Source organism: Cervus canadensis, chromosome 17 (genome assembly GCF_019320065.1).
Source record: "Cervus canadensis isolate Bull #8, Minnesota chromosome 17, ASM1932006v1, whole genome shotgun sequence".
Classification (NCBI taxonomy): Eukaryota; Metazoa; Chordata; class Mammalia; order Artiodactyla; family Cervidae; genus Cervus; species Cervus canadensis.
This window is the reverse complement of record NC_057402.1, coordinates 8,767,904-8,785,219: the sequence shown is the minus strand read 5'-3', so window position 1 is coordinate 8,785,219 and position 17,316 is coordinate 8,767,904. Positions and strand designations below refer to the sequence as shown.

At 39.0% G+C, this 17,316-nt stretch overlaps 1 protein-coding gene across 1 annotated transcript in view; it reads right to left on the bottom strand.

Annotated features, from left to right (window-relative positions):
- ATG2B (autophagy related 2B) overlaps positions 1-17,316 on the bottom strand; it is a 78,635-nt gene that overhangs the window by 10,410 nt on the left and 50,909 nt on the right. The window contains 8 exon segments of the mRNA XM_043489548.1: positions 2,707-2,914; positions 3,994-4,072; positions 9,518-9,619; positions 10,534-10,728; positions 11,671-11,779; positions 12,612-12,838; positions 13,593-13,795; positions 15,852-15,993. Coding sequence (XP_043345483.1) covers positions 2,707-2,914; positions 3,994-4,072; positions 9,518-9,619; positions 10,534-10,728; positions 11,671-11,779; positions 12,612-12,838; positions 13,593-13,795; positions 15,852-15,993 — 1,265 coding nt within the window.

The following is a 17,316-nucleotide window of genomic DNA, read 5'->3' as shown; positions in this document are numbered from 1 at the left end:
TTTATTATATTTTAAAAACCTTTTCCTCATTTACTAATCAAAATTTAAGTTAGAAAAATTTATTCTGGCAAGTATTCAATTCATACAGACAGCAAACTAATAAAAATACTAAACCAAATAATATAATCATCACCAAGAAGTAAAAAAGAAGAGCTGAGGTATTTATTTTAGTAGCATGATGAAACAAAGATCCAGAAGACCCTGACATGAACCCTAGTTTTATCAGTTATATGGGATACAGTCAAGGCAAGTAATTTAAACTCTCTGCGCCTAAGTGTCTTCATCAGTTAATTTTTAAACCCCATCTACATTGGTGAATTTTAACATTCTTGAAATTAATGCTTGTAAACAGGATATTGACACACTTGGGGATTCTGAATGAAATTACAACTATACACATCAAACAAAAGCAGTTGGCTTCCAAAAGTTGGACTGTAAACTGCAAGTTGAAACACATTTTACTACAGAATTAATGTCAGTGGTTATACACTAAGTCATCCCAAGTCATCCTGCAAAAGTCCTTAACCTACAGGAAAAAGGAAATGCTGAACCTACATCAGTGACTATAGGAAGTCTGGGGTCCTGGTCACCCCTCATTCCAAACGCCCGCCTGTATCTGGTTCTATGGCAACAGCCCCTCAACAGCCCTGCCACCTTCTCACTGATCATCTGAGGCACGTAATAGGGCACATCAAATATTTTAATTATCTGTAAGCTAAACTCAGTATTTTTCTCTACTCTGTTCACTGTACCTAGAACAAAATCTGACGCACATATAATGTGTTCAATATATATTTGTGGAGTGAATAAATGTTTGTAGGAGAGGAGACTATTATGTCATTAATTGGAAAATGTACTGAATTTGGGATTAAGAAGACCTCCATTCTAGTCCTGGCTTGGCCACTAACTGTGTGGCCTTGAGCAAGTCACCTCTCCTCTCTTGCATTAACTTCCTCGTCAGTAAAGTGAGTAATCTAAACTATATCACTAAGTATTACACCAGGGTCCTAGACACTCTAGCAGTTTTTGAGAGTAGAAATAGAAATCTACAAGCTATTAAGCAGTCTAGTGGAAAAAACAAATATTTACCTAAGTAAGTGAGTCTACACAAACTAATTAAAAAGTGCCAAGTTTCCATGTGCTCAAATCAGAATTGTAATGATTCGGTTTTTTTTATAATGGTTATCCAGTGTTCATAAAAAATAAAAATTGGCAGCTTATACGTGATTAATATAAAGTAAGAATTCAAATTATTTCTTAGGACACACAGTTTTTTTGGCAGAAAAAATTTTTTAATAAAAAAGCAAAGTGGGAAAATAATAAAAGAGGCTCTTTATGAAAGAAAAGTTAAGAATCACCAGAGATCCTCTATTTCAGGATCTTTCCAATTCTCACATTCCATTATATTTTCTGACTATCTTCATCAATACACAAGATATTCAAAACATGAAAACACTTTAAAATAGTTGTACTGCCTACTTAGAACTTCCCAGGTGACTCAGTGGTAAAGAATCTGCCTGCCAATGCAGGAGACACGGGTTCGACTCCTGAGTAAGGAAGATTCCCTGGAGAAGGAAATGGCAACCCACTTCAGGATTCTTGCCCGGGAAATCCCATGGACTGAGGAGCCTGGGGGGCTACACTCCATTGGGTTGCAAAGAGTCAGACATTGACTCAGCGACTGAACGACAACAACTGCCAAAGTCCAACCTTAGAGAGAACATTGGACACTGATGTCAGCAGGAGAGGAGTACAGAAAGCCAGGGAAGGGAGTTGTCTCTCATAACAGAGGTGGTTTTGATCTTTGACCTCTTTCCTTTCAATAGAGCCTAGGCTCCATCCCCACCATCAAGGGCTGGGAAAGAAAGAAGGGAAGAATTAATGGAACTGGAAACGGCAGGCAACCAGCTAGTGGCTGGCTGTAGTCATAGCAGCCAGCAGCAGTGTAGGGACCTGGGTTTCCCTATGATGCCAACTTAGCCAGAGAGCCGAGGGTCACAAGAGACACAGCAGTGATAGGGAAGGGCAGAGAAACCAGACAGAAAATCCCCGTAAGGGAAAAGGGAGGGGTGCTGAAGGTGAGGTGTGTGAGGGAAAGAGACAGCATCACGGTCATGGAGACACTAACAGGCTCTGAAAGTAATCAGGAAGAGAGGGACAGAAAGAGGAAAAAAGAAGAAACTAAGAGAAGAGAAAATTCCTGCTACAGGATCAACAGGAGGATGAGCCCTGACCCAGGGTTACTATGTGTAAATGAGAGGTACATGTGGGTGGGGCCCACACATAAGTGTGTGTGTGTGTGTGTGCGCGCGCGCATGCACACACTCAGCCATGTCCAACTCTAATTTAGAGTCCCATGGACTGTAGCCCACCATGGAATTTTCCAGGCAAGAATACTGGAGTGGGTTGCCATTTCCTCCTCCAGAGGATCTTCCCAACTCAGGCATCAAACCCGCATCTCTTGTGTCTCCTACAGTGGCAGGCGGATTCTTCACCACTGACACCACCCAGGAAGCCTCATATAAATAAGTATGCATGTATGTGTGCTAAGTCACTTCGGTCATGTCTGACTCATACCCGCTGATTATTTGCCAGTGCAGAGGAAAGCTGAGGTAACGCCACGATTTCTGTGTCACACAAACACATTAAAGAACAACTTTCAAACTCTAAAATAATGTCTTTTGTTATCAAAATTGAATGATTTACCTAAAAAACACAGGCTGATCACTAAACAATGCTTCTTCAGGAGAGAAGTCCTTCTCTTCTTCCCCATTAACTGCTTGCACTGAATTGGCACTGCCATTTGGGGAAGGCTGCTTTGGCCCAGGGAAAGAAAGACCTAGATTTGGCTCTTTTGAGGTGCTTAAATGCCTTGGCAAACTGCAGGTGACATCAGCCCCAGGAGACTTTTTAACTGAAAAGGTAATGTGCACATTTGGAAAATTAGGTATGCTTCTTTAGAGCAACTTAAACCAATCTACAATTAACTTGTTTTACAGTATTTCGTTTAATAAATACAACTACTGCTACAGATAAATCTTTCACAGTAGCCCCCTCTCCATCTTTAGTTTCACTTTCCAAGGTCAACTATGGTCCAAAAATACGAAATGGAAAATTTTAGAAATAAACAACTGAGTTCTCAACCGCACACCACTGAGCTGCATGATGAAATCTTGCACCATTTCTCTGCCCCGCCGGAAGGTGAATCAGCCCTCTGTCCAGCATATCCCGCCCGTGAGTCACTGGGTGGACGTCTTGGTTATCAGGTCAGTGCTTATGTTAAGTAACCCCTATTTTATTAATAATGACCCCAAAGCACAAGAACAGTGATGCTGGCAATTCCGATATACCAAAGAGAAGCCATAATATATTAAGTGAAAAGATGAAAGTTCTTGACTTAATAAGGAAGAAAAAAAATCAATATGCTCAGCCTGCTAAGCTCTACAGTAAGAACAAATCTGTGAAACTGCGATGAAGGAAAAAGGAATTCATGCCCATTTTGCTGCTGTACCTCAAACTACAAAGGTTACAGCTACAGTGCATGCTAAGTGTTTAGCTAAGATGGAAAAGTCATTAAATTTGTACAAGATATTCTGAGAAAAAGAAAGAGATCATACTCACCTAACTTTTATTACAGTATACTGTTATAATTGTTCTTATTAGTTATTATTGTTAGTCTCTTACTGTACCTAATTTATAAATTAAACTTTGTCATAGGCTAGTATGTAAAGAAAAAACTTAGTACATTTAGGGTTTGGTATTATCTGCAGTTTTAGGCACCCACTGGGGGTTTTGGAATGTACCTCCTGAGGCTAAGGGGGAACTATAGTACTTTTACATAAACTACATATGCACAACTTAAGAAAAATAATCATGGAACACATTTATATAAATGAGAGAAAAAAATCTGTAAGTACATTCTCAAAAAGGTCTCATAACAATCAAAATCAATCCAAGTACACATTATAGACTTTTTCAAATTCTACATAATACCTTCTGGATCTGGAGTCATGAGAAGCTCTACTTCTGTAGAAAGACTTGTGAAGAAATCCTTCAAGAAGAACAAGGCATCCTAAAATTGAGAGATGTAATTATAACTAAAATGGTTTAAAAAGTTGCAGCTATTTTTAAAACTGTGAACCAAAGAACCGTGAAGTCTCACATTTCACTCATCATATACAGCTATAATTTATCCAGTGAGTACACTGTGCCTATTCTCAATTCCTTTCTCTCTCACACTCGTCCTTGTTAATTCTCACAACTCTGAGAAAATTAATTTATAGATGTGGAAATTAATGTACAGATGAGTTAGAAATTAAATGGCTATTTCTAAATCAAAGAACATTTTAGTTTTCATAGAAATATAGCAGTCTCTTTCTTTTTTGGCATTGGCTCTCTGAATTGGTAGCAGGAGTATTACTAACAATAATAATAGCAGCTAGCAAGTACTCAATACTTAGACATGACTTAAAAGTTCTTAATGTCTTATTTCTGCTTTTAAGACTATATTGCCTGAGTACGTTTTCTTCACTGGACATGATATTCAAAGTAAAAACTAAAAGTAAATAAAATCACCCACTCAGTGTGGTCTCTTCTGAAACTGGACTGGTCTTAATGTTGTATATGCAAGCCATTTTGCCCACTATTAGCAGCTTCATGGCAGCTGACAAATCCATTTTGGAGACTATGAAAATTAAATACCTGAGCCTGTTCTTTCTTATTCTTCCTTTCCATTAAAAACAATCTTAATATAAAACACTAAAACTGCACCAAAACACAACGTGAAGGTGAATCACAGGGTCACAATACGCAGCAGCACACGGAAAGCCTGAGTGGCGTCCAAAGGGTCTGATCCACTACTGATCACACTTGTCAGAGGGGTCAGTGATGGATGTTAAAAAGGTGTTTTTCAGGTAATGTTGCGTATGAGAAACCGAGGGCTAGACTGAAGAACGAGCAGACAGCTTCAACAGTATGAGGATATTCCGGTTCTGCAGTCAGAGAGTAAGCTGATGAACTGGTCATTGTATTACTACTCTTTACACATACGTATTTATGTCGACGCTTATGCATCGCTTACATCATACACACGTATCACAATCGCTCTGTGTGGTGCAGTGCATGTGCACGCTGAGCTGCTTCGGTCACGTCCGACTCTCTGCGATTGTATGGACTACAGGCTTCTAGGCTCCTCCGTCCAAGGGATTCTCCAGACAAGAATACTCGTGGGTTGCCATGCCCACCTCCAGGGGATCTTCCCAATGCAGGGATCGAATATGCATCTCTTATGTCTCCTGCACTTGGCAGGCAGTTTTTTACCACTAGTACCACCTGGGAAGCCCAGATATGATATACACATATATCAAGTATTACATGGTAATAGTATATAAAATGTTATCCTTTTGCCACCAGATGGCAATATTTTAATACTATAAATGTTTTGCTTCTATGACTGCCTTCAAAAAAAAAAGAAAAGGACGACTAACGAGGCAGTGGTTTTTACACGTTTTTACTACAAACAACAAAGGGATACTAATCATCAGCTTTTTTTTTTTTTTTTAACTTTTATTTGCATTTATTTTCTGCGGCATTTATTCCTGGGCCATAAGTTTTTCAAAATGTTCTCCAAATGTTTGATTTTGGTGTTTATGCTAAACTCTTTTGCTGTTCAGTCGCTCAGTTGTGTCCGACTCTGCAACCCCATAGAATGCATGTAGCATGCCAGCTTCCCCGTCCTTTACCACCTCCTGGAGCTTGCCCAAACTCATGTCCATTGAGTCAGTGATGCCATCCAACCATCTCATCCTCTGTCACCCTCTTCTCCTGCCCTCAATCTTTCCTACAACTCAGTAAGACAAACAACCTAACTTTAAAACTAGAAAGATACACACACTTCAAAAAAGAAAATGTACAAATGTTGAATAAGCTCATGAGATGATGTCCAGCATCATTGGTCATTAGGGAAATCCAAATTAAAATGGCAATGAACACCAAATAAGATGGCCAGAATTAAAAAGACAACACCAAGTTTGGTCACAGCGTGAAGCAGCTGCTGCTCTCATCGGTTACTGCCGAGAACCTGCAATGGTACAGGTGGAAACCACTGTGGAAAACTATTTGGCAGCTTCTTATGATTGTAAACACACATTCACCCTATGACCTAGACATCCTGTTTATAATTACCCAAGAAAACTGAAAGATATGTCCATTAAAAGACTTCAAATTTCGTAACAGCTTTATCCAATAAGAGCCAAAAACTAGAAAATAATCCATTGTAAATTAGTAAGTAAACGAATAAACAAGTTGTTGTACCCATACAATGAAACACTGCTCAGGAATAAAAATGAATGGACTGCTGATACATGCTACAACTCAGAAAAATCTCCTGGGCATAATGTTGAGAACAGGAAGCCAGATACAATTCTATTTATAAGCTGTAGAACAAAAAAAGCTGCTCTACAGTGATGAAATGAGATCAGCAGTTGCTTTGGGATGGTGGACTGACCACAACAGGACACAAGCAAATTTTGTAGGGTACAAAAATTGTTCTATATCTCAACTGGTACAGTAGTTACTCAAGTGTATATATTTGTCAAACTCAAACTGTATACCTAAAAAATCTCTGCCTATTATTATATACAAATTATACCTCAATACAATCATTTTTTTTAATTTTAAAAAATATGGTTTATTTATACTAAACTTGAACTATAAAACAGTTATTTCTAGCTTTAAGGTCCTATGATAAAGGCTTCTATCAGTGAGATATGACTTAAGGTTTAAAAGAATTACTTTCAATGTCATACTCAGGTGATGCTGAAGAAAATCACAAACATGCAAACTGGTGCTGCTACATGTTCACCACTTCCAACCTCAGTTGGGCACTTGTCCTACCCAATGGCCTCACATCTCATCTCATAACCTGAATTAGGCCCTCAATGCCTTTGCAAATATTCATAGTTTTACATTCCTTAAGACCAGCTTGAGTGTTACCTCCAGAAAGCCTTTCCTGATCACCTCTCATCTTCCAAATTCCCAGCCCAGCCTAAAAGTCCTCTTTCAGCAGGACTTATCTTTATGCCTATCTTTATCACAGGGTGTTAAAAAGTCCTCTGTTTTTTTGGCAGTCTCTCCATTATACAGAGATCTCTGAGGAAGGGATGTTTCTTCATCTAGGTATTCCCAGCATCCTAGTTCAGACCTGGGACAATCACTCAGCAAATGATTTGGAATTAATATGACTCATTGGAAAAGACCCTGACGCTTGGAAAGATTGAAGGCAGGAGGAGAAGGAGATGACAGAGGATGAGATGGTTGGATGGCATCACCAACTTGATGGACATGAGTTTAAGCAAGCTCCGGGAGTTGGTGATGGACAGGGAAGCCTGGCAGGCTGTAGTCCATGGGGTCGCAAAGAGTTGGACATGACTGAGCAACTGAACTGAACTGATGTCTTCCCTACACAGATTTCCAGGCAGTTCAATACTAAAATGATCACCAGACTAAGAAAGTCAGGAAATCTGGCCCCTCCAGATTTTGGATCTCAAGCATCCTACTTACACAACCTCCATCATCTCCTTACCTCCCTACATGGAAATCACTCCATCTTAGTGACCCCAGTGTCCTGCCTGTCCTACAGGTGCCCTGAGCTTTGGAAGCAACTGCAGCAAATGTCAACAGCAATGCAGCTTTTGAAAAACATGAGCAAACAACATGTTGCTCTGATCCAGTTAAGATAAAGTCAGAGATATGCTTGGTAAAAAACATATTACTCAAAACATTATCAATCATCAACTGATTTGTTTTTAAAAGAAAAATACAAATTTGGCTTGCTATTCAAATGACTGTTTGGCATGGTATGTCAGTCGTAGAAGACAGGACTCTTTTGTATCGTAATATTCCTCACTAAGGCATATACGTTTGTAGCATGGCTTTGTTTCTGCAGGTTTCACATCTTGGGAAATTATTTCCCTTTCCTCCTCAGTTTAGTCATAACATTTATTTCCCTGATTTTTTTTTTCTTGCTAAGATTAATGTTTCTCCATTTTAAAATCATACTGTTTTATAGTTCTACAGAAGAAATTAACATTCAGTATTAAAGAAAAGGCTTATTAGAGAAAATTGGTCTTGTTAAGTCTGGTAAAGTCATGCCACAAAGATAAATCCTGCTCAAATTCTTGCTCACACTGGTGATTTTTCACAGACTGAATTTCCCATAAATACTTCATCATATTCCTACTAGGCCAATATGGATAAATTAAACTAAAACACAGACTTGAAAAGATTCTTATCATAATGAGAAAACGTAAGTCTAAGCACACACTGGCAAGCCTGACCCAACTCAGAAGCCACACATAGTAAAGTTGTGCTGCATGTCTGTGCTTCACAATACATTTTCTCTGAGCTAGGCCTGTAGTTTGTTTACAATATAAACATCATTTAAGATTATTCCTGATATATCTGCTACTTATTTAAACAGTGAATCAACATTATTTAATCAATATTATTAAGCAAACAAATAATACTACCCAACATATACGCTGCTTCCAAACCTGAGCTCACATCAATATATATGATACAACAACAAGGCTTTGTTATTTCAAAAGCAGATCATTATAAAAACTCCATTCATTTTCTATAGTTGTTATACGCTTCAGTTAATGATGGGAACAGTTAACACTTATGATCTTTAACACTGCGTGCCAGGCACCAAGCTAAGTGTTTTATAGACACTAGTCTCATTTAATCCCCATGCTTTAAAAAATGATGTTACATGTACTATGTTTTCCATTTTATCAGTGAAGAAATTGAGGCTTAGAGAGTTAGTTACTTACCCAAAGCCACACAATTAGTAAAAGAGAACTGAGATGTGAGCCCAGGTCTGACCGCAAACCCATGCTTTCACCACTACACTGCAAAGCATCCCATCTTCAGAGGCCTTGAACAGAGCTGGTAGAGGAGCACCAGCTGTGCTCTAGACTGCTCTCTGGGTGAATGCAAAACCCAGAACTGTCTGATGGGGTGCTTGCTAGAATACAGGAAAATGAATTTCTTTATCTCCATAAATCTGTTTCATTTGTGACCTGTTTAAGCGACAATCTACTAATTTGTCATTTTGCCCAGGAATTCCTTTACAGGTGCTGTGATTACAGTCCCCTATACCTTCCAATAATACATATTAAGGAGTCCTGTCATCTCCTGAAAACACCTGTATATCTGCATCAGGAGCACGTGTGTAAAGATCAGAGAACATAAGAGGCAGCTATTAAGTGCTCTGTCATGTAGAGAGCAAGTAGGAGACTGGAGGATAACATCTAACAACGTTTACTCACAGTTCAGATTTCAACACCTAGTGAATCTGTCCTGTCCTTTACCAGTGGAAGTCTGTTTTAATTATGCAACCTCCATACACTTTAAATTATAAACAAAATTATAATTCTACTAAATTAAATTTCTCACTCTGAACACGGGATATCTATTTAATCATATCTCCATGCATTATGTTTGCAATACAAACCTGGTCAATATTGAGGCGAAGTGGCATTAGTGACACTCTTAGGCAGCACTCCTGTGGGGACCTGCCAGACTCTGGGCGCACGTGTAATGCTTTAATTGTCAACTGCAAGATGAGAAAGAGAAACACATTTTTCCCCAATGACATTATGGCCTTGTTTTCATTAAAAAAAAGAGACAGAGAGAGGGAAAAAAAATCCTATATCTAGTCCCTATGTTAGAACAGAAAGTCAGTTTACCCTCTTTCCTTAGAATCTAACTTTTTTTGGTCACATACTCTTTCAAGAATCTGATGAAAGATATGGATTCTCTTTAGAGGGAAAAAAAGCAAATGATAATGTCATACTTGCAGTCTCAAAGGAGTTTGCTAAGCCCCTGAATCTAAATCCATAGGCCCATACTCCAAAGGTAACCTCTATAATGTTTTCTTCTGAAAGTCCTGGGCTGAGCATTTCTATGCTACTAAAATTGTAAAAGTTAGAAATCTGGAACACTGCTAACAATTCTGTGTCAATATCATGTGTGTGTGTGTGTGTGTGTGTGTGACCACGCTGTGTGGCTTGTGGGGTCTTGCCCTTGGCAATCAGAGTGCAGAGTGCAGAGTCCAAGAGACCACATGGAAACTCCTGGTGTGAGTGTTCTGTGTAGATCACAACAGACTTCTGGTTTTCCTCTGGTAATTTGTTACAACAGAGTCTCTGAATCGTGTTTTGGTCTTTTAGCTGTGAGGCATGTGGGGTCTTAGCTCTATGACCAGGGATCAAACCCACACCCCCTGCGTTGGAAGGCAAAGTCTTAACCACTAGAGCACCAGGGAAGTCCCAAAATAATTGTTTAAATATAAAACTTTAAGCAGCATATTTAAAAGGGATTTTAATATTAAAATGAAAATCTCATAATTTTCCCCAATCTAAATCTTCTGCAGTTATAATAGGTATAATTTATATATATTTTAGATATAATAGAAATACTTTTTCTAAACAAATATAACACCAAAACATATGAAGTTTTAAATCTTACCATGTTGGAATGAGCTTTCCGAGGCATTTCTTTACTGCAATACAGGTACAAAAATTTATTCATTTGTGACGTTGCCAGACGATCCCGAATCTCCAGATCCTGCACGATGAACACCTGCCGGGACACCGGGTGCTCCACGAGGCTAGACGCGCATTCTGGTTTGCAGGGCGGGTAGACCTCATGCTGAAACTTCACCTTCACAGACGGAAAGAATACAGAACCACCTCTACACTCTATTTAAAACAGATTTTCTCTTTCAGATGTAAAATATCACACATTTTCATTAAATTCTCAGCTTCTGATTCTGCTTTCAGAGAACAGTGTAACACTCCTACATTTGTTCACATATTTACTATTAATCCACGTGTACTGGACCATACAAGGATAAGCCTGACTGATATTTCTTATCTGACCTTGGTTAAATCCCCATCCTTTTCAAGCAAAACCTTCAATAGGATTAAGTCATAAAATTTTTATCTTGTTTCCCTCTGAAACTGCTTGGAGGCAAGGTTCAAGTTCCAAAGGAGGCAAGGATGCAATGAAGCATATGGAGCTGTCACCACGACCATGCTAAGCACCCTAACATACGACACCCGTCAGAACCCAGACAAGCTGACAGAATTAAACGCATCAAGGTCCCTGGCAGCCTGGCCCTACTGGTCTCTAGATGTTCACACAGGACCTGACCTGTGTGCTTATTCCACGGCAGGCTTCCCCAGAGATACTCCAGGGCGGTGGTTCCCCAAGCGTGTGGTCCTGGGTAAAGTAGTATCAGAATCACCTGAGATCTTATTAAAAATGCAAATTCACAGGCCCTACTGCAGCCCTACTGAACTAGAAACTCTGGACCCAGCAACTTGTGTTTTACTAAGTCCTCAAGGGGATTCTGGTGCTTGTTCAACTCTGAGAGACACTGCTTGGAAAGTAGTGAAAGTTTACCAGAGTAGCTTGGAAAAACAAAAACTCTAAATCTTTTCAGAATATCTGAAAAAGAGAAAGAGTTAAGATTTACACAAGATCCCTGCACTTTTCCACTTAGGCCCCAAGACCACACAGGGGAGGGGGCAGGATAGGACCAAAGAACCCTCACTAATGCTCCTACTTCAGTGGATTTTTCCTTTTAAAATGCCATCTTACCTTGCTTAACTGTATTTCCATTAAAAAGTCATGGTTTCTTCCTTTTCCCCCACAGACCATATTATGTCCATGTCTTGTAGGTGTGTGAGAAGGTGAGCTATGGGGACTACTATAAATGAAAAAATAAAACCTTTTATTAAAGGAATAGTCTAAGGAAGGCAACGAACGACATCAGGAAAAACAAGATGAAGAGAGAAAACAAGATCCCAGACCTATCAGAACACTGCCACAAACTGTACGGCTGTACATTAAAACTACACCTTCTATACCCTGGAGGCACTGAGAGCATAAACTTTATTACTGTCCTCACAGCAATCATATACTTGCTAAATATTTAAAACTACAGAAAAACCGAACTATGATGTTGGTGTGCATATCACAAGACAGACTTAGAAATGAGACCTCCATATAAATTCCTATTACTTCAGAAACCCCTGAGAATCAGAAGACAAGTCCGAGAAATCCCAATTAATACAGAAAAGAGTTACAGTAATGTGTCAAATTTTTAAAAAAGCACTTTTAAATAGAAAAAGTCCTCACGATGTTGTGTCCAAGGTTCCCGCTACATGAAGCTTTTTCTGACCCTCCCCACCCCAATGAGAACGCTTGCCCCCAGTCTCTACCTAGCCTCTCTCTCTAGCTCTCTTTCAGAACTAAAGGATAATGCACTCACTTAACAGGTACTTCAGAGGCATCGACTCTGTGCCTGGTACCCTGCCGGGTGCTTGACGCTGGAAAACCGGGGGCACACGAGGTCCCTAACTCCTGACACACCCTTCACTTCATTGCCCTCATTTGCTCATGTGACAGTTTCTCCCTTTTGAACACAGACAGGGTCTGGGTCATACTTATTAATAATTCTTAAAAGAGTAAATCCTATGTATTTTTAATGAAAAGAATATATTGGCCTGCCAAATAGACATATGTAGAAATTAACTTACATATAACTTTTAGCTGGAGAAGTAGGAGGGGCTGTTCCAAAATCTTTTCCTCCATAAAGATGCCAAACAAGAGAGACTTCTTTAACCAGGTACCGAACAACAGGAACGGGAAAGTGTAACGGGGCTTTGCTTGTATCTGTCTTCTTAACAGGCAGACTAAAATAATTCTCTCTTATCACAATTGCATCATCAACCATTATTTTTACAACTGGTTCTTCTTCCTTCTCCTAAGACAAAGGAACAGTTAACATATACTCTCTTATCTAAGTAGAAACCATTGAGTACCATTCACATCTCAAGGGAACTTCTTGATTCTGCATTCTTTTGAATAATTTCCTTATATAAAGTGGACAATAAATACTGACAATAATTGTCACATAATACACTCTGCTTCATTCACTACAAAATGAATTCTCTCTTCTATGTGAATCATTCCTAGGAATTTTTTATAGTCTACAATTTGGCTTTTACTACTTGTTTGATAATAAAAATATATAGATTCAATGCTTAACCATTTTGTTTAGTGAACTGTGGATTCATTAAATCCAGACCATGCTTTTTCAACGTGAGCATGACAATAAAGTGGAAATTACATGTATTAGTCAACCATCAGCCTTCACACAAACCCCATCTTATGTTTCCCAATTCTTGTTTTAACACCTCTGTATAGAACTCTTTTCTGCTATTTAATTTCATCACCCTGAAGAGGTACTTCAGGGTACAAACTACATACTTCCTCTGCAGCAGGAGGAAGTATCTGTAGGAGATTTTACAAATAGCATTCTTCTGAGCCCCTCACAGATGTGTCATAAACAGGGTAAAGTATAACAAACATTTACAAAGCATCAATAGTAAATTACAAAAGGAAGTAATTCTGAATTGTGAAGTTAACAAAATCTAAAGAATCTTTTTCAGGTGTCCTTTGGTCAATTCTATTTGCAACATTATTTCAAGACTTTAATTTTGTTATCAATTTACTACCTGAATGGTTGCTCTTGGTGCAAAAAGAATGCAAAAGTCGTCATTTTCCGTGGGCACGCCTGTCACTGCATCACTAATCAAGTGGTGGGTGAATGAGGTGTAAGTGGGACCAGGCTCCTGGGACACGTTTCCACTCTCATCAGGAAACAGGAAGAGGTCTGAACAACATGGTTCCTGAACTTGAGATTTTTCATCAGAAACACCTAGGGGAAAAGATTACAACAGTCAATTTCAGCACATTTTGGAACATCAGTAACAACAACATTTATTAAACACTTTAGTCATGTGTCAGTTGTGCATTATGTTAGAGCTCTCACCCACAGTATCTCATTTATTTCTTACAATAATCTTCTGACTACTAATAAAAAGACTAATAATAAGTTTGGTTTCCTAAGAAAACAGCAACGATGGACTCAAAGTTACAGACGTCTCCTCAAAGTTATTAGGTGTCAGAGAAGTTCAGGAATTCGGCAGCAGGTAGTGAGTGTTGACTGCAGTTCTACTTTGGCCAGAATTTTGTACTGAATTATGTCCTGTAAGTGACGTTCTGGAAGAAACTCCTTGGACAATATAGCGAGGGGAAGGGAAATAGTTGCACCTGGTAAGGCCTCACCTACAACTATGGGAAACCTCTACCTAGAGTCCAGGGGGTGGGGGGGTTGGAACAGTTTCTGAGCATGTCTTCAGCCAGGGAATGATTCTGAGCAATAAAAAGACTCCTTGGGGCACTGGATATACAAACAGGACACAGATTAGCTGTCTCAATATAAAGACAAAAAGTTGCAAGTAGGAAATTTCCTGGTGGTCCAGTGGTTAAGACTGTTTCCACTGCAGGGGGCACAGGTTGGGGAACTAGGATCCCACATGCTGCAGAGGTGCAGCCAAAAAATACAATTAAAAAAATAAATCTGTATGTGAACACTTACTTTTATACATTTATATCACATATTAGACTCATTAATTCTTTCTCCATTCATTCATTCAAACCAAATCCTGTGACATGGACTAAAGATACTAAGATGAATATGGTAACATCTTAGCCTCACAAGGCTCACAAACTAGACTTTAAATTCTTCTGTGGCAGCATATTGAACCCATTCACTCTTGTAAGTGCCCAGCACCCAGTATAGAATCTTGGGTAATGAAGCTGCTCAATAAATATTCATTAAATATTCTTTCCAGCATAAGTAGGTTAGCTGCAAACATTTATTACAAATAATGCCTAGTACTTAGGGAGCTAAAAATTCCCATTTGCTTCCTTAGCTCTGATTTATTCTAAATTAGAATGAAAGCAACATTGAATGAGAGACTTTTATCACATTATGAAACAATTTTTAAAAATTAAGACTTCACAACATGTAGAAATAAGAATGTTCATCTAATTAGAAAAAAATGTTTTCTATATAAATGCTTCAAAAATATTTAGACACTTCCACTTGGATTTCAGAGTTCTCTGTCTGGCACCTCCCAATTATCTAATGTTATTATCTAATTCTTTCCTATAAGAAGGGGACTTTTGCTATAGTATTAATAGCCTGAGTTACTAAATCATTAAGGTTCACACATGCCTATCTGTGATTCTGTTGGCATTAACAATCTTGCCAAAATTATCTTCTCTCTCCTGCTACACACCTAAGTCCTATCTAATTTTTAAAAGCCAACTCATCTCACTTTCACCAGTCTAAAGAGAGGATTCCAAATTTTTTCCAAACTGATTAGAGTATACACTCCCTTCTGAAGTGTTTTCTTCTATCATTTCTCAATCATTCTAAGTACTAGCATCAGTCTGGTTTAGCGCCAGTTTGTTTTACTAAACTATAAGCTACCAGAAAACATAAGCTTTATCTTGCAATTTATCTGTCTCCCCTATAAAAATCTGTCGTTGTTGTTTAGTTGCTCAGTCGTGTCCGACTCTTGAGACCCCATGGACTGTAGCCCACCAGGCTCCTCTGTCCATGGGACTTCCCAGGCAAGAATACTGGCCGTGAGTTGCCATTTCCTCCTCCAGGGGATCTTCCCCACCCAGGCAACAAACCCACATCTCCTGCACTGGTAGGCAGAGTGCTAAGCCACCAGGAAAGCCTCTAGCCAGTATTTTCTAGACACTCAATAAACACAAACTGACTGACTAATAAATACCCACGAAAACTCAGACTTGTCTTTTTAGTTACTTATTGAGGAATCTGTAAGAATGCAAACAATGTCAGCCTCAACTACAACATCGCAGCTCTCAGGGAAAAAGTCCTGGGTCTGTCTCACCATTAGACTGTGGTTTTACAGATGAAGCTGATTCTTGCATGTCAATCTCCTCCATAGCATCACTCATCAAATCTCGTAGTATCTGCTGATCTGCTTCAGGAAGTACTGGACCACGTGAGGATGACCGACCAACAGAATCTACCTACAGCCAAAAACCCTAATTAGAAACAATTGGAAATGCTCTAAACAGCACACTACTTGACACTTACTTCGTCCTGGAAACAGACCACATTTTATACAAACATCAGAAACAGGGACATACTCATTTTTCTATATTCTACTCAGCAGCTGTTACATTTTTAAGTCTTTAGTATCATCGTTTTCAGCCCAACGACTGCCGGCAAATAGAAATAAGTGTGTTATCATCTCAATGCCAGCACAGTTTAACTGAATCTTGAAGAGGTAATAGATTAGAAGAGAAGAAAGGTGAAAAACACTGCACTGAAGCTGGGGGAGAAGGGGTCTCTCTGGAGAGTCTGATCTGCTCAAACCTGACTGCTGCCACGACCTTCACCTTTGAGGCAAAGCCACTGCAGGGCCAAGTCTCACTTCTTGGAACAAACGTATATCTGAAGACAGTAGGGGGAATATATGAGAGGGGAGTTCTACTACATGGTGGTTCATGGGGTTCAATTCCAGCACCAATGCTTAACAATTTATGTTAACGAACTATGGATTCATTAAATCCAAATCATGCATTTAAAATGTCAGCATGACTCTAAAATGGAAAGATTCCATTTGGAAGGGATAATTTAAAATAATTTATAATAAACTGTAGATTAACTTCTATACAGTGTACATCATGTGAAATGCCGGGCTGGATGAAGCACTAGCTGGAATCAAGACTGCAGGGAGAAATATCAAAAACCTCAGTAATGCAGATGATACCACCCTTAAGCAGAAAGCAAAGAGGAACTAAAGACAACTTGATGAAGGTGAAAAAGAAGAGTGAAAAAGCTGGCTTAAAACTCAACATTCAAAATATGAAGATCAGGGCATCCAGTCCCATCACTTCATGGCAAATAGGTGGAGAAACACTGGAAACAGTGACAGACTTTATTTTCTTGGGTTCCAGAATCACTGCAGATAATGACTGCAGCCATGAAATTAAAAGATGCTTGCTCCTTGGAAGAAAAGCTATGACAAACCTAGACAGCATATTAAAAAACAAGAGACGTAATTTTGCTGACAAAGGTCCATAGAGTCAAACCTATGGTTTTTCTAGTAGTGATGTGTGGGTGTGACAGCTGAACCATAAAGAAAGGTGAGCATCACAGAATTGATGCTTTTGAACTGTGGGGCTGGAGAACTCTTGAGAATCCCTTGGACAGCAAAGATATTAAACCAGTCAATTTTCAAGGGAATCAACCCTGAATATTCACTGGAAGGACTGATGCTGAAGCTGAAGCTCCAATACTCTGGCCACCTGAAGCGAAGAACTGACTCATTGGAAAAGATCCTGATG